Source organism: Micromys minutus (genome assembly GCF_963924665.1).
Source record: "Micromys minutus genome assembly, chromosome: 1".
Taxonomy (NCBI): Eukaryota; Metazoa; Chordata; class Mammalia; order Rodentia; family Muridae; genus Micromys; species Micromys minutus.
Genome location: NC_137969.1, coordinates 108,506,860 through 108,525,554, shown reverse-complemented (window position 1 = coordinate 108,525,554; position 18,695 = coordinate 108,506,860). Strand labels below are relative to the sequence as shown.

Genomic DNA, 18,695 nt, shown 5'->3' with positions numbered 1-18,695 from the left:
AACCAGCCTGTCAGAAAGATGTTAAAGATAAACATTTAGGGAGTGGCAATAGCAGAGCAAGATCCCACCCAGCTAAGTTTATTGTTGGCAGGCAGATGCCTGCCTGAGTTCAAGGCTGGCCTGGGACTGTTTAGGCCCAGGGATGGCAGGAATGGTGATTTCAGAGCCAATCCCACCTAGCTAGTTTATTGTCTGTGCTTACAAAGGCAGGCAGATCTCTGAGTTCATTTGCCATGTTAAAAATAAGTACTTTCTAAAGTCATGAAATGCTGATGAATGGGATAACCAAAAGGGAACCTGGAGTACATGACTAAATTGATATGTACGTACAAGACTGGGCTCTATGAGAGCTAGCTGCCCAGAGCAAACACCTTAGAGAGGGAACACAGCTCTTTTAGAATTTTTCTAGAAGGATTTCAGAACAAATACAAAATTTTTTTTCTAGCAGTTTTTCTGACTTTGGTCAGAAAGTTCATGAACTACCCAGAGAATGTTTAGAATTTTTTTCTAACATGAGAGAACTGTCTCTAGCTGAGAGATGTCTCGAGTAGAGAGCTGTCTTGAGCAGAAAGCTATCTCAAGCAGACTACAGAGCCAAGAGCTCTCTATAGAGAACTATTAGGGGAGTCCTCTCAAGCAGACTAAAAGGCTGCCAGCTTGTACCCCCAAATTGACTTCAAGTCATTCTTTTCTCCATTCCAAAACACCCCCCACCTTTCTCAGAACCCCTCTCTAAGTAGAGGCTGGTCCTTGGCACTAAATGGCAACATTGTAAATGAACAGTGCAGGCTGGGATCTTTATCTTTAGCAATCCAAACACAGGAAGAATAGCATGGGAAGGAAAAGGGCTTAGTGGGTAAAAGCATTTGCCTGATAACCGGAGGACCTATATATGATAGGAGAGAAACATCTCTCAAAGTTGTGTGACGCACGCATGCACCCACCCACGCACCCATACCAAACAAAGAAACAAATGTTATACTTTTTTTTTTAATACATAAAGAATAGCATTTAATCAGTGTGGAACACTTTGAGATTACAATGTTGTACCCAAGTTTTAAACTCACCTCTTACTTTTCTTGTAATTCTCCAGGTGTTGGGCCTGGGACTGTTTATGTCTTTCTAACTCACACTGCCCACACAAGTCCTCCAGATGTAACAGGCGGTTTTCTACCTCTTCAAAACTTGTCTCTAAATGAGCTGAAAGTAAACAACATAAAACCAAGAAATGACTGTCAAGTTCAAATCACTGGTCAAGAAGACAAAAGTTTTTAAATTGTTTTTGGAGAGGCCTCTGCAGTTAGAGTGCATGCTGTTCTTTAGAGGACCCAGAGCTCACATTAGGTGGCTTGCAACTGTAACTCCAACTTCCTCTTCTGTCCCCCCACAGGAACACCTACACTGACATGTACACATACCACTACACAAACATGACCAAAGATAAAACGAATATCCCTTGTTTTGTAAAGTTTAAACCATTGTGATTCCTTTGTATTTTCTTGTTATTTTTATTAAACTTTATTTAGGAAAAATTAAAAACACACTGACCAACATTAAAGCACAGTTTAATTGAGAAGTGTATTTTAAACATTTCAAGACATCCATGTTCAAAATACTTTATTACTAGGACGAATGGAACTGGCTTGCTCAGCTTGCTTTCTTATAGAACCCAGGACTATCAACCCAGGGATGGCACCACCCACAATGGACCTTCCTACCCCTTGATCACTAGTTGAGAAAATGCCTTACAGCTGGATCTCATGGAAGCATTTTCTCAAGGGAGGCTCCTTTCTCTGTGATAACTCCAGCATGTGTCAAGTTGATAAACAAAACCAGCCAGTACACTGTTTATGCACACTTGGGGAGGACCAGTTTTAGGGACTTCCCAGAGCTTCAGAGTTTTTACGTCCAGAGCTTAAAGAACTTTCCCTTCAGGATGGGATATTTCACTGACTTTTAATGCAACCTGTATCCCCCAAGATGGAGGTTTACAGTTAAAACAACAATAACAACAACAACAAAAAAAACCTAATAAACAATTGTGACCAAAAACCTCGCTCACTCTGGCTCTCTATTTAATGTGTAAAGGTGGTAGTTTGTGGTGTGTCACACATCAGAAGATCAGAAAAAGATCACTAGGAAGTAACCCTTAAAGCCCCATGCCCAGTGGAATAGTTCATCACCTATGCGTCAAGTCCCAAGGTTGCAGGACCTCCCAGAACAGTGCCACCAACCAGAAACCAAATGCTCAAACACGTGAGCCTATAGGAACACTCACACTGTGCCTAACTTTTCTCTGAGGAACACGGAGGATGCTCTGGAAGAAGAGCAGAGTCAGCTGCACAACCTGACGACTCAGACTCATATTTAAGCACAGTGTGTTTCTTCATTATCTGCTAATGTTCAAACTTTCTAACCACCTTTCAGAGCATCAAGATTACAGGTAAACTCTTGAAATTTTATTTCCCAATTTTAAATTAAAAGTTTTGGTTAAATTTTAAGCTAAATTTTTGCGTGTTTTTAATTCCTTTTGTTTAAGCCAAGAGTCTATTAAATTGGAAGCAATCAGATTTTCTAATATCCTAGATTTTGTCTCTTCTAAACATCTAAGCTTATTAAAAAAACAAAACAAAACAAAAACAAAACAAACAAACAAAAAAAAAACCACCTTTTTGGGCTGGAGAGATGGCTCAGCGGGTAAGAGCACCGACTGCTCTTCCAGAGGTCCTGAGATCAAATCCCAGCAACCACATGGTGACTCACAACCATCTGTAATGAGATCTGATGCCTTCTTCTGGTGTGTGTGAAGACAGCCACAGTGTGTTCATATGTAATAAATATATCTTTGGGAAGAAAAAGAACCTTTTCTACTTGGCATGGACATTAATGAAAAGTGAGCAACTGTGTCAATGAGCAGCCAAGCTGTCCTGCTCAGACTTTGGCTCTGCCTTTCTTCGGGCTGCTGTACCACTGGAAACAACAAGAAACTCTGAGAAAGGTTGGTAATGCCACGGTTCATGCTGGTTTGACTCTAGCAAGAACAATATAAAGCCATTAAATATAAGTTTGAAAATCTAAACTCCAATCAATGAACAATAATTATAGCTATAATTTTCTAAGGTTACAAATGATATGTAAAGGAAACAGGCAAAATGTTGTGTTAATTGTAATTTCCACTGCTGCTGTAAAAGAATTATTCCTAGTGTTTCACAAAGAAGCGTATCAACAAGTGAAAGCTTATCTTGCAAAGCAATTTCTTTTTGTAACCAGGCTAGCAAGTCACAGCAGGATAGGAAAGGCCACATACACTTCATTCTAACACTGGTGATGACTCTCTTTCATCCCATTAGTGGGAGCTCCACCTCACAATCTAAAGAGATGGGCTAACTCAGAATTGGCTTCGAGGAGAAAAATGTGAATGCCAAGTCTTGAGTTTCCAGGGATTGGGAAAGCAAGCACACCCACAGTTCATGAGGTGAGGACATTCACAGAACATTGGTATGCTAGCTGCCACTAGTTTTGATTTTATTACACAGAAACACGAGACTGGGAGACTCAACATGGGAGCTGGTACAAGTTTTGAAGAAACAATATATATATATATATATATATATATATATATATATATATATATATATATATATATATATATATATATATATGAATGTATGTATATCAATCTTGGTAACTAGTTTGAAAGGACTATAAAGCATGTTAAGAGTAGCAGAGCCAGGCTATTTAAGGAGATTTCATTGTGATTCGTAATAAGAACTAAGCTACATTTAACCCAAAGCCTGTGAAGTCTAAGTGATTGTGTGGTCACACACTGTTCAGAGCAGGATGTTGAAATGAGAGCTTAGAAAACAGCTCCGCCGTCTGCTAGCAGCGCTGTGACAACTCAACTGTGCAAAGGACTAAATACACATGGCCAACGATACCTAAAGGATGACATGAACACAAGTCCTTAAACTTAGTACTTGGCAGTGATTAAATATTAAAATGTGGAGAAAACACGCACATACATACACACAGCAGGGTATAATGGTGCACACCTTTGATCTAAGCACTTGTGATAGAGGCAGGCAGATCTCTGTGAGTTTGAGTCCAGCAAGGTCCACAAGGTGAATTACAGGAAAGCCAGAGCTACATAGTGAGGCCTTGTCTTGAAAAACAAAAACAAACAGAACAACAAAACACCAAAAAAGCTGCCAGGCTTATTAGCACATGCCTGTGATCCCAGCACCTGGGAAGTGGAGGAGGAGGAAGAGGAAGAAGAGGAAGAAGAGGCTTGGGGATTCTAGAACAGCCTAGGCCACAGGAAAACATCTCAAAATCTGACCAAAAGAGAATTCTGTTGACCAATAATGGTCATGATGTAAATAAGAACTCTGGATAAGAATGTTATAGATAGCCCATCTGCCACTCGGATCAGCAACTCCTAAAGCTTTAAAGACTGGCTGCAACTTCAGGGCGCAGAACAGGGCCCGGCCCACCTGCCCCCCCCCCCCCAGCAGCAGCTCCTAAAGGCTTAAAGACTGGGACCAGAAACACAACTTTGGAACTTCTGTTTCCACCCTGCGTCGACCTCAGAGCGCAGAACAGGGCTTTGCCAATCTGACACCTGGACCAGTGGAGATCCAGGGACACAGATCAGATACAAGTGAAAGGCAAGAACATATCACTGACAAGATGGCGAGAAGAAAGCGAAAGAGTATGTCCCAAGGAAACCAAGACAACCTGGCAATACCAGAACCCAGCTCTCCCATAACAGCAAACATTGGAATGCCAAACACTCCAGAAAAAGAAGACACAGACCTGAAGTCATACCTCAAGATGCTGATAGAGATACTTAAACAAGAACTGGAGGAAAGGCAAAAAGCTTCAGATGCTTTCAAAGAGGAAACAAGAAAAACACTCAAAGAACTCAAAGAACTAGAGGAAAACAGAACCAAAGAGATGAGGGAATTTAAAACAGAAATTGACACAATAAAGAAAACAGTAAAAGAGATAACCCTAGAGGTAGAACACCTAAAAAAGAAATCAGGAGTCACAGAAGCAAGCATTTCCAATAGACTACAAGAGATGGAAGAGAGAATCTCGGGGGCAGAAGACAACATTGTAAACATAGACAAAACAGCCAGAGAAGATGCAAAAAACAAAATGCTCCTAACCCAAAATGTCCAGAAGAAAACTTCCCTACCCTCAAGAATGAGATGACCACGAGCATAAAAGAAGCCTTCAGAACTCCAAATAGGTTGGACCAGAAAAGAAATACCTCCCGACACATAATAGTCAAAACACCAAGTGCACAAAGCAAAGAAAGAATACTAAAAGCAGTAAGGGAAAAAGATCAGGTAACATATAAAGGCAGGCCAATCAGAATCACACCCGATTTCTCAACAGAGACTATGAAAGCTAGAAGAGCCTGGACAGACATCATGCACACCCTAAGAGAGCACAAGTGCCAGCCCAAGCTGTTATACCCAGCAAAACTATCAATCACCATAGATGGAGAGATGAAGATACTTCAAGACAAATCAAAATTTACACAATATCTGACCACAAACCCAGCACTACAAAGAATTATAGGTGGAAAACCCAATACAATGAGAGAAAATACAGCCTAGGGAAAACAAGAAAACTCCTAAACAAGAAAACTAAAAGAAGAAAAAGACACAGACACAACTCAACCCACAAAAGCAATAATGGCAGGAAACAGAAACAACTATTCCTTGATATCTATTAACATAAATGGACTCAACTCCCCAATAAAGAGACATAGGCTATCAGACTGGATACATAAACAAAATCCAGCCTTTTGCTGCATACAGGAAACTCATCTCAGAGACAAAGACAGACACTATCTCAGAGTAAAAGGGTGGGAAAAAAACTTCCAAGCAAACAGCCCCAAGAAGCAAGTTGGAGTGGCTATTCTAATATCGAATAAAGTAAATTTCCAACCAAAAGTTATCAAAAAAGATAAGGAAGGACACTTTTTACTCATTACCGGGGAAATCTGTCAGGAGGAACTCTCAATTCTTAACATATATGCTCCAAATAAAAAAGCACCCACATTCATAAAAGAAACCCTACTAAAGCTCAAAAAATACATTTCAACCCACACAATAATAGTGGGAGACTTTAATACCCCACTCTCACCAATGGACAGATCATGGAAACAGAAACTGAACAAGGACACTGCAAAACTAGCAGAGACTTTGAACCAACTAGAATTAATAGATATATACAGAACATATCATCCTAAAGTAAAAGAATACACCTTCTTCTCAGCACTCCATGGCACCTTCTCGAAAATTGACCACATAATTGGACACAGAACGAGCCTCAATCGATATAAGAAGATTGAAATACTCCCATGCATCCTCTCAGATCACCATGGTCTACGGCTGGTCTTTAACAACAACAAAGACAACAAAAAGCCTACGTACATATGGAAACTAAACAACGCTCTGTTAAACGATAGCAGGGCCAAAGAAGAAATAAAGAAAGAAAATAAGGACTTTCTAGAATTCAACGAAAACGAAAACACAACATACCCAAACCTATGGGATGCAATGAAAGCAGTACTGAGAGGAAAACTCACAGCCCTAAGTGCTTCCAAAAAGAAACTGGAGAGAGCTTACATCAGCAACCTGACAGCACAGCTAAAAGCCCTAGAACAAAAGGAAGCAGATATACCCAAGAAGAGTAGACGGCAAGAAATAATCAAAATTAGGGCAGGAATAGACCAAATAGAAACAAAAAGAACCATTGAAAAAAATCAACAAAACCAAGACTTGGTTCTTTGAGAAAATCAACAAGATTGATAAACCCCTAGCCAGACTAACTAGAGGGCAAAGAGAGAGTATACAAATTAACAAAATCAGAAAGGAAAGTGGAGACATAACAACTGAAACTGAGGAAATTCAAGAAATCATCAGATCCTACTACAAAAACTTATACTCCACAAAATTGAAAAATCTGGAGGAAATGGACGAATTCCTAGACAAATACAAGATCCCAAAGTTAAACCAGGACCAAGTAAAACATCTAAATAACCCTATAACACCTAAAGAAATAGAAGAAGTCATCAAAAGCCTCCCAACCAAAAAAAGCCCAGGTCCAGACAGGTTCAGTGCAGAATTTTATCAGACATTTATTGCGGATATAACAGCAATGCTCTCCAAACTATTCCAAAAGATAGAATCAGATGGAATACTACCCACTCATTTTTTGAGGCTACAATAACCCTCGTACCTAAACCACACAAAGACCCTACAAGGAAAGAGAACTTCAGACCAATCTTACTTATGAACATTGACGCAAAAATACTCAACAAAATCCTTGCAAACCGAATCCAAGAACACATCAAAACGATCATTCATCATGACCAAGTAGGCTTCATCCCTGGGATGCAGGGATGGTTTAATATCAGGAAATCCATCAACGTAATCCACCATATAAACAAACTCAAAGAACAAAATCACATGGTCATCTCACTAGATGCTGAGAAAGCATTTGACAAAATTCAACACCCCTTCATGTTAAAAGTCCTGGAAAGAACAGGAATCCAAGGTCCATACTTAAACATAATAAAAGCAATATACAGCAAACCAACAGCCAACATCAAACTTAATGGTGGGAAACTTGAAGCAATCCCACTAAAATCAGGGACTCGACAAGGCTGCCCACTCTCCCCCTACCTATTCAACATAGTACTGGAAGTCCTGGCTGGAGCAATTAGACAGCAAAAGGAGATCAAGGGGATACAAATCGGAAAGGAAGAGATAAAAACATCACTCTTTGCCGATGACATGATAGTGTACTTAAGTGACCCTAAAAACTCCACCAGAGAACTCCTACAGCTGATAAACAAGTTCAGCAAAGTGGCTGGATACAAAATCAACTCAAACAAATCAGTAGCCTTCCTATACTCAAAGGACAAACATGTGGAGAAAGAAATTAGGGAAAAGGTACCCTTCACAATCGTCACAAAAACTATGAAATACCTTGGTGTGACTCTAACTAAGCAAGTGAAGGACCTGTACGACAAGAACTTCAAACCTCTAAAGAAGGAAATTGAGGAGGATCTCAGAAAATGGAAAGATCTCCCATGCTCATGGATTGAAAAGATCAACATTTTAAAAATGGCCATCCTACCAAAAGCAATCTACAGATTCAACGCAATCCCCATCAAAATTCCAACACAGTTCTTCATGGAATTGGAAAGATCAATGTGCAATTTCATATGGAACAACAAAAGACCTAGAATAGCTAAATCCATCCTCAACAACAAGAAAACATCTGCGGGAATCACTATCCCTGACCTCAAGCTATACTACAAGGCAATTGTGCTGAAAACTGCATGGTACTGGTACAGAAATAGGCATGTGGATCAATGGAATAGAATAGAAGATCCAGAAATGAGCCCTCACATATATGGTCACCTGATTTTTGACAAAGGAGCCGTAAACATTCAATGGAAAAAGGACAGCCTATTCAACAAATGGTGCTGGTCCAACTGGCACCCAACATGCAAAAGAATGAAAACACACCCTTTCTTATCTCCTTGTACAAAGCTCAAGTGTAAGTGGATCAAAGATCTCCACATTAAACCAGATACACTGAAACTATTAGATGAGAAAGTAGGGAAAACTTTAGAACATATAGGCACAGGAGAAAATTTTCTGAACAAAACACCAATGGCTCAAGCTCTAAGGTCAAAGATTAACAAATGGGACTTAATGAGACTGCAAAGTTTCTGTAAGGCTAAGGACATTGTCAAGAAAACAAAATGGCAGCCAACAGAATGGGAAAAGATTTTTACCAACTCCACATCAGATAAAGGCCTAATATCTAAGGTATACAAAGAACTCAAAAAGCTAGACACCAGAGAATCAAATAACCCTATTAAAAATGGGGTACAGAACTAAACAAAACGTTCTCAGTTGAGGAATATCGAATGGCTGAGAAATATCTGAGGAAGTGCTCGACATCCTTAGCCATCAGGGAAATGCAAATCAAAACAACCCTGAGATTCCACCTCACACCAGTCAGATTGGCCAAGATCCAAAACTCAGATGACAACAGATGCTGGCGAGGTTACGGAGAAAGAAGAACCCTTCTCCACTGTTGGTGGGGTTGCAAACTAATACAACCACTCTGGAAATCAGTCTGGCGATACCTCAGAAAATTGGACATAATACTACCTAAAGACCCAGCTATTCCACTTCTGGGCATATACCCCAGAGACACCTTAGTACACAACAAAGATATATGCACCACAATGTTCATAGCAGCTCTATTTATAATAGCCAGAAGCTGGAAAGAACCCAGATGTCCTTCAGAAGATGAATGGATACAAAAATTGTGGTACATTTACACAATGGAATACTACTCAGCCACCAGAAACAATGACTTGACCAAATTCTTAAGAAAATGGCTGCATCTAGAGAATATCATCCTGAGTGAGATAACCCAGTCACAAAAGAACAGACATAATATGCAGTCACTGATAGTGGAATGCTAACCCCAGAGGCTCGCACTGCCCCAGAAACAACTCGCAGACTGTATGAAGTCCAAGAAATAAAGAAAACAAAATAAAACAAAACAAAAAAATCTTTATACAACAAGAAAACTTTGACTATTTCCATGTTACATTTTGTTTTACATGTACTTTATGCTCATTGTAACTATTAAGTTTTCAATGCATACTATCAAACCTTTAAAAATATCAAGTACTGACTAAAAAATATATTCATAAAGTTTTATGTAAAAATTATTTTAAAATCTGAAAAAAAGTACTGACAAAAATGTATTGTATAATTTTATGCAAAAATGCTTAAAATCTGTACATTTATCTTTGTTTTGTAAAATAAAGTTGTTAAAAAAATAAAATTAAATTAAATTTAAAAAACAAATGTTATACATAAATTAATCAAAATATCAGTGCCATTTCCCTTTGCTCTAGTAAACTCACATACCAATCAATTATGCCTCAGGCTGTTTTTAGACTTAGATCCTATACAATGAGAGGAAATAATTTTAAATAATTAAAATAGTCAAAAGTTACTCTATATTAGAAAATGTACATTTGTTTTCAATTTTGTCTGTTACAGATGGCAGTCTCCTTTTAGATTATAGTGCTGATAGTTGACTACAGGCTAATAGCCCAGACATTTAATGAGTTGATCCTTAGGCAAGTCAATTAACTTATGCTGTTAGAATTCTGTTCTAGGTTCAAACTGTACTTGTATTTTTTAGTTAATGACATGGACCAGGTAAAACCAACTCTTTATAAGAAAAGAACATTACATTCTTTTCTACATCTTTCTATTCTTTCTACTAAGTTTGATTCCCAGCACCCACACACTTGCTCACAACTGTCAGTAACTGCAATTCCAGAGGATCTAACACCTTCTGGCCTCCATGGGCACTAAGCACATATGTGGTGCATGACATATGCCACAGGCAAAGATGCCCACAAATGTTAAAATAAAAAGAATAACCTCCTGAATAGACAAACATGCTATAAAACAAATCATGTAGACTAAAGCTCTGTTACTACCTCCAAATCCTTACTCACATTTCCCCTCTAAAAAGCTACATGATTCCTGAACCTTCTCACAATGAAATTAAGCTTCTTAACTTGGCTTACAGGGTTACAACCTCTGGTCACAGTTTCATGTTACAATCTTACCACCACCATCTGTCTTACATGCTGCTTTACAACAAAACTGACCATTCCAACAAGAACCCTGTGGCCCTGCCTCCTTTCCGGCTGTGGCTGGGGTACCTCTGATTGTTCTTCTTCCTCCCTTCCTTCACACCCCCAAATGCCACACCAGGCTCCACGCTGGCCCTGGCCAGACTTCAGCTGTATTTGTATCTGTGCTTCCAGAGGTCTGAGCTGCATGAAGACTCATCTCTCACTGACACTCTGTGGCTATTGTTTCCTCCCATCTCTCCAGAGCCAGCTAAGGTCTACAGGTGACACTGTGCCTGTGTGTTTGCGCTGCCTAACACTTAAACTGGGGAGTCTGGGGCATCCAACAGAAGTCTGGGGATTCTATTATTCTGCAATATAAAATCATCAGGAAATAAACCTATGATTCATATTCATCTTAATTAAGAACTTATGCCCAATTTTGTAAAAGAGTAACTTAAACATGAACAGAGGACTTAGGGACATTAAGCAACATGATGCTACTTTACTGGTCGAATTAAACTTTACCACATGATCCTAAATTGGATCAGAAAAGGCAATGGGGATTTTCCATTTCAACTCTTCGTTCTGTTAATGAGAAAGAGTTTCAGGCTGCCCAGCCTGGTTCTGCATTCACTATACAGTCAGGATGATCTTCCTCTACCTCTCACGGGCCAGAAATACAAACAGGTGCCACCATACCAGCTCTGCATTTCAACTCAAAGCAAACTTGAAGTCAGTAAAATACAGGAAAATATGTTAAGTTTTTTACCTTTTTAACTTATTATCATAAGTAGATACATAATATGTATTCCAAGTATTTATTTTTAAATTGGCAGAAATTTAACTACCCTAATACAACCTACTCATCTGTTACAACACCAGTTACACAAATAAGTAAATTTGTAACTTAGAACACATACACACTAGGGAGCCTCCACACCAAGGAAGTCAAGCCTCACCAACCACTTTGCTCATTGTGACAGCATGTCTCTTGAAGTGACTGGTGGGCACAATGGGGTATTGTCCTGTGAAAGCCATTTGGGAATCTGGCAGCTGTACAAGAAAGAGCTGCACAGATCTTGGTGAGGAGATCATCCCAGAGGGAGAACAATTCAGCTTGGAGCTTTTGTCTGTGCCGTTTGTTTCAAGAAGACACGATCCATGGTACAGCCCAAGACTGAAGCAGTATGCTCAGACTATTTCACATTTAATGGCTTTCTTTCTAATCAAAATCATTAGCCTCACAGAACATAGGTATCTTCTTTGTATGCATACCCATAGGTCATAGGGGCCAGGAACTAAAAGATGGAAACCCTTTCAAATGTGCCCCACTTTTATGCATCAAGGCAATACAATAACGACGTGTGCTAATAAGGAACTTTTAAAAGGTGCATGGACTTGCAAAAGCCATTAGAGAACAAATGAGATCCTCAGAGTAGACTAAAAAGGTGTCAAGAGAGTTAGTGTTCTTGTGATGGACTAATCCTAGAAAGTGATCTGGTTTGTGAATCAGAGCTGTGAAAGTCCTGACTAGATGACCTCACATTCTATTAGAGAAAGCAACACAGTGAGATAGGACCCATCAAAAGCAACACAGCAACTCAATACATGGCTGATACTTATCTTAGAATTAGTGGGATGTTCTATTCTAGACAAAGGAACAATCTTTAAGCGGATCACACAAAATTAAGAAATATAAAAAAACAGGAAGACCTTGACAGTTTAAATTTGATAAAGGAACATGATTAGATTGCCCTCTACTGGAAATTTCAGAGAACTCAATAAATGACGGGTTTTTGGTTTTCTTCACTAGGTCACACTGAACTGAAACTCAGATTCACCCTGTGCCCCAGCTGCTTGCTAGTTAAGGCACTCCTACCTCACCTCCTAACTCGGAACTACAGGCATGAAACGCCTGCCCAGCAACAGAATGCAGTACTTTCCAGACTCGTTTATGTCCTAGTTTTTGGTTAAAGAGTGCATAGTAACCATCTCACGTCACAAGAACTCTTTTATCCTTATAAGCATTTTTTCAATGCTCAGATTACTATGCTGTTTCTCCTGTCACAATTAGATGAACCTTTTAAAAGAAGAGCCTCGTGTAACATAGGCTAGCCTTGAATATGCTATATAGCAGAGGATAGCTGTGAACTTCAGATCTTCCTGACTCTCCCTCCCAAGTGCTGGGACTACACTGTTCATTTACACTGCTGATTTATGCTACAGAGTGGTTCAGACCCAGGGCTTCCTGCACACTAGGTAAAGGCTTTACCAAGGGACTCTTCCCACATTTTTTTTTTTTTTTTTTTTTGTCTCCCAATGTATACTACATAGTAGCCCAATCTAAACTACATAGTACACATCTTTTGTTACAATAAAAATAAAATAAAATTTGCCAACTTCGAAAACTTCTAGCAGGTTGTCAGTACCCTCGGGGCATACACTCAGCTTTGTTTTGGAGCACAGGATAATGCCTGGGCCTCAGTACACGGGAGATACATACTAGGCACTGTGCAAAGTGACTTGATACAGTTGTCTCAGTGAATCCCCCAACTGCCCTCACAAGCAGGTATCAGTCACCCCTCAGTTCCCTGGGGGACTGGCTCCCACAGCCCCCGGCTGACAGTCTGACTGCCCCAGTCCCTTGCATAAAATGGCACAGTGTGTGCCTACAACCACCTGCCCTTTCACCTCTCTACTATCTAAAATGCCAGTGCAATGTAGAAAACATTACGTGAATACTGTAGTCTATTATTTAGGAAATGATATGATTGGAAAACCCTGCATATGAATTCAATATAAACAATTTAAATAAATGTTTTCTGTGTCCAGTTGGCTGAATCTATGGATGCAGAGTCTGCAGACATAAAGGGCCAGTTTATCCTGATCCTCATTTGTAGCAGAAACTGAAGCAAGGAACATTTAAGAAGCCTACAGAGAAACTGTCTCAGAGATCAGAGTTCACATCCGGTTTCTCACTTTCCAGCATACCTTTATCATTATTTTCTAAATTACAGTCTTACTAGTAACTATCAATTAAATGGGCATTTGTAAGCTAGATGGACCACATCCAATAAAAAAAAAAAATCAATATGAATGGATAAGCCTTTGCTACTTAACAATTCCCAAGGGGCTAGGTTTCCAAGGCTCCTATTTATTAAGCCACAGGACAGTCCAGCTAAAAGCAGGATCACATCATACAGATCCCTCACTCTTGTAAGGCAGATCATCAGGAAACAATGCCGAGACCAAAAGATGTAAGACCCCTAGAGAATGAAGACACTGAGTGGATAATGTATCATAGCCTACAGAGCTAGGAAAACAAAGGTTGGGCCAAGAAGATGGTGCACCAGCTAGAGCCCTCTGTGTTCAGAACCCAGGCTCTGGTCTTTAGAACCCATTTAAAAAGACAAACACTGCAGTACCCATCTGTGACCTCAACACTGCCACAGGGAAGAGAGCAGTAGAGACAGTCAATCAGCGAGGCTCACAGGCCAGCTAGTCTGACACGCAGCATCGAGTCAGAGACCCTTCTCAAACAAGAAGCAGGAAGTGACACTCAAGGCTGTCCTCTGACTGCCACATGCACACCACAGCATGTATTACCACTGAAATTCATGAATGTAGACATGGGAGCGCAGATGGGGAGACACACACACACACACACACACACACACACATTAAAAAAAAATCAAAGGTCAGTTACTATTTTCTTCTAAGTTGCATTTATTTTTTATTGTTTAACTAGTTAAGCCTCGAGAGAATAATGTCCAAGTACTTAGGTTACAACAGGGCATAAAATATTTTGAAGCTATCAAAAAGGAAATTCAATAATGTATGAATTATTATTTGAAACACTAAGCACTTCCAGAACCTAAGAATGATGCCCAAGCTCAGTGAATATTAGTTTCTAAAGTACGTCAATGACAACTTTTTAAAAAGCTACTCCATTAAAATCAGAGTTCATGAAGCTTCCATTATGGTATCAGTACTGATTCTATGAAATTAAATTGTTTAGATAAAAATGTTACAATTCCGAAACATCTTTTTCTTTATGAGCATATTCTGTGTTGACAAGATGCTATCTCATGAGGTCATTCACTATTTTTTTGGTATGGCTTTGTTTTGTTAAACCAAGGCTTCCCTGAAATTGATTATGTAGCCCAGGCTGGCCTCTAACTAGTGATGATTCTTCCTCAGCCTCTCAGTCATTCGATATTTCTAGCCTCAAACAGTATATTTTAAGAAAGACTTAGGCTGTGTTTCCCAAATAAAAATAACTATGAAAACAATTATAATAAAATACATACAATTAGCAAAATGGTATTAAACAAAGGAAGAACTATAAAGAGAAAATATTCTCCTTTGGGGGGAAGAGGGAGCAGCCACTATAAAACAAAGGAAATCAAGTGACTGGGAAAGGTTCAGACAGGTAAGCCAAAGGGAAGTGGCTAAGATCGCAGCGTCTACCAGTTAGAAGGGAGAAGAACAACAGAGACCAACAATGCACGGAGAGCTATAGAGCACAGGTCTACGGTTCTCCTCAGACACATGGTTCCCTTTCTATGTCATGCTTTCAGAAGTAACACTCATGCCCAGAAGCCTAGGTCACGAAGACCACAGTTCCCCAAGGCTGCCTTCCTACTGCCTCATCACCCAGAGCACTGCTTTGTATTAATGTCTTACTCACTGTGAGGCGCTAAGCCAGTCCCAGCTTCGCCCAGCCTTTGTTTCTGTACGTAGAGAGCAGGGATGGTAAAGGCTTCGTTCACAAGGTCCTTGTAAGAACTAGAACAATCTCTACAACGTGCCTAACAAGCTCCATCTTGTAGGTGCTCTCAACCGGGCAATAATCACAGCAACAGTACTCCAGGTAAGTGGTCTATTCCGACACAAAACCCAGCTTTATGCTTTGCTAATTGGTGGCTGCAGCAGAGAAAGGGATAGTGAGGGCGAGAAGGAAATATTCCCCGGTCTGCACAAGACTGGATGAAGATTCAAGCAGCTATCTTATGTGCACTTCCCACCTCCACTCAAGCTTAGGCTGTGGTAGAAACAGTGTTGAGTAAAAACTAAAGGGAGACACAATCCTGGACTAGGCATTTTCACTGGCTCCATACATCAGTCCAAAACTAAACAGTTACTACAGCTGACATCCCAGAGCGCCAAAATGTCACCAAGGTGGTGGCCTGGCCATTGGCTCGAAGATGGCCCCTCAGCCTTAAGCTTACTTACCCCCACCCAATGGTCCCTTCCATCTTCATGTCACGCTGCACGCAGATGTCCTATGTGAAAGAAAATATGCTAGGCTTTCCTGTCTCTTCCCCCAGAGAAAGAAGGAAGGACAGAACAATGGAAGTGGGGACAGATGCAAGGACAGTATAAGATAAGTATATGAAAATAACATAATGAAACCTATTGCTTTGTATGCTAAACCCAGTAAGGCAAGTCAAGGACCTGCCTCCCTGTCCCTGCCCTACAAAGTAATTTTGAAATGACTGATCCACTTTCATTTTTGTTTGTATTTCCTTGTCTGTAAGAGCATTGGTATATAGTGCTGTGCTTTAGAATTAAAATAAATTAGTTTAGAATTTAAAAAAATAAAACCAATCATGATCTTTACATTGTTCTAATTTTGTCCTTTAAGAGCAGTATTACCACAATATTACCTTCAAGTGTATGTGTCTCAAACACAACAAATAATTCTCTGAATATACACTCATCCAAATAAAAAATACCAAACTTCCACAAAGTTCAGATCCACAAAGATCTGACCTTATGTGTATCATCTGTAGGGTGAAACCAGACTGTAAGACGTGAACTTCTGAAAGCCTAATTCTAACAGCAATGTTTGGAGTACATCCTCTGGTCAGGACAAAGTTACTGCAAATCTCGCTCCCACCTTTTACTTACACTTTTAAACAAAAGACCTAAGGACAGTCTTGAGTCACTTAAAAAAGTCTGGAAAGATGATTCAGCCAGCTAAATGCTTAAGCAAGAAGAGGAAGCCTGAGTTGGATCCCTAGTACAGCCGTAAAATGCCAAGCATGATAGCTCACTTCTAATCACAGCACTAAGGAGCCAGAAACAGACAGATCTCTGGGGTCTCCCCAGTGAGCACCACGTCACAATGAGGCATCATCTCAAAATCAAAATGAAATATGCCAAGAGCTCCCAAGGAACAACACCCCCAGACCCCGTTAACTCCTCCTCCATTTGCATAAACACCTCCATCTATACAAGCATTTGGGCACACACAGGCAAACACATACACTAATCAACAAAACTGTAGGCAGAAAGCATTAGTGGTAAATTTTAGAAATGAATTTCTATACATTTTCTATATAATAAAACTATAACAATAAGAACACACTATTATTTTTTAAGTGATGGCTAGGAATTTGATGAAATCTTGGAGAGTTTTGAAAGGACTTAAGTCCTTTTGAAAGTGCTTTCACACACACACACAGGACACACTTACCCAGGCTTGCCATCAAGGACTCCAAGTCCTGCAGGAGAGCTGGCAGCTGCTGCAGCTGCTCCTGCAGCTCAGCCAGGCTGGCCCTCTTCTTCTCCCAGTGGGCAGAGAGCATGACCACCTCGCTGTCCACCAGCTGCAACACAGACCAGCGGGGCTCAGGAAAACCACATCTCAAGCACAGACTCAGTCAGTGAGCCAGTTTGTCCTTGCAACCCTCCATGGCCTACAGATGGCAATGACACCGAAGACAGTGTCATTTCTGTTGCTGGTTTTTCTTAGAAAAAGAAGAACCTCAGTAGAGCAAACCTCAAACTGCTCTTGTATCAGACATGTGACCCAAAGATGCAAAGTTCAAAAAATGAGCTGACTACTTCTACGTATACTCTACTTTTAAGGAAACTGTTCGCCAGAAAATTTACACCTAGAAAAAATAAGACAAAACAAAAAAAATGTAACAAAAAGAAAATGCACAGAAACAAATAAAAAAATGAGTTCATGGCAACTACTTGGGAACTTGAGAAGAAGTTAAAATATTTTGCCTGGTACATATAAGTTAAAATATTTTGCCTGGTACATCTTTTTTAAGGCATCTTACATGGTTCATAAGGTAACTTGAAAAGTCTAAAATAACTAAGGTTTAGGTAAGAACTTCTTGACAAAAATCAAAGTACAATATATTTAAATATTAAGGTTTATTGATTCTAATTTTATATAAAACTAAAAATTATATTCTGCATGTAGACCATAAGCTTTATGTGTAGAGAGAATGTGAGGTTGGACAACTATCAGAAATCATTACAGATTATACAATGATACAACACATTTTGAGCATTTACTACAGGCCAGACTCTATATATATGAACTTACTTAAATTACATCTTATATGTCCCTCAAAGGCTTGCAAGCTAACGGTGTGTCTAGAGTCGTTGAGAGACAGTGAAACATTTAGTAGTAGGGCTAAGTAAGAGAAAGCTAAATCACCATGGGCCTGTCTTTGAAAGGATTTGGAATTCCAGTCTCCTCCTCTGGATGATACTCATGGGTTGCAATGAGATGAACACAGTTCCTCTACCATAGGCTCCCAACATGGTACATAGTCAAACAAACAGGCCTAACAGCAAAAGGGCAGACGATCATAAAGCAAAACTATGAGCCAAAATAAACCCTTTCTTCTTACTAAGTTGATTAGCCTGATTATTTTCTCAGAACAATGAAACTAATTAACATAGCATGGAACTCTACGGTTCATTCAGTCTGTCTGAACAAGCTTATTCGTTAAGCAAAGTTAAGTGGTGTCTGACACCATTTTATGGGTAAAGAAAAGACAGATACTAGGTTGTTGTGTAAGACCAAAACACATTAGTGCAGAAATTATAACCTGCACCCCTGTCACAGAAAATGTACCCTGAGCAGAGAAATGAAGTCTCACTCAGCTTATGTAACAAATCAAACTGCGAAATAAAACCATGATTCTTAAAGAGTTCAATCTGAAGACAGGAAGGTATT

The 18,695-nt window shown here is 39.6% G+C and overlaps 1 protein-coding gene across 1 annotated transcript in view; it reads right to left on the bottom strand.

Annotated features, from left to right (window-relative positions):
- Window positions 1-18,695, bottom strand: part of DTNBP1 (dystrobrevin binding protein 1) — a 90,046-nt gene that overhangs the window by 53,345 nt on the left and 18,006 nt on the right. The window contains exons 5-6 of the mRNA XM_080941192.1: window positions 17,190-17,322; window positions 1,068-1,200 (exon numbers count right to left, since the gene is read on the bottom strand). Of these exons, the coding sequence (XP_080797318.1) occupies window positions 1,068-1,200; window positions 17,190-17,322 (266 nt within the window). The remainder of the gene's footprint in view (window positions 1-1,067; window positions 1,201-17,189; window positions 17,323-18,695) is intronic.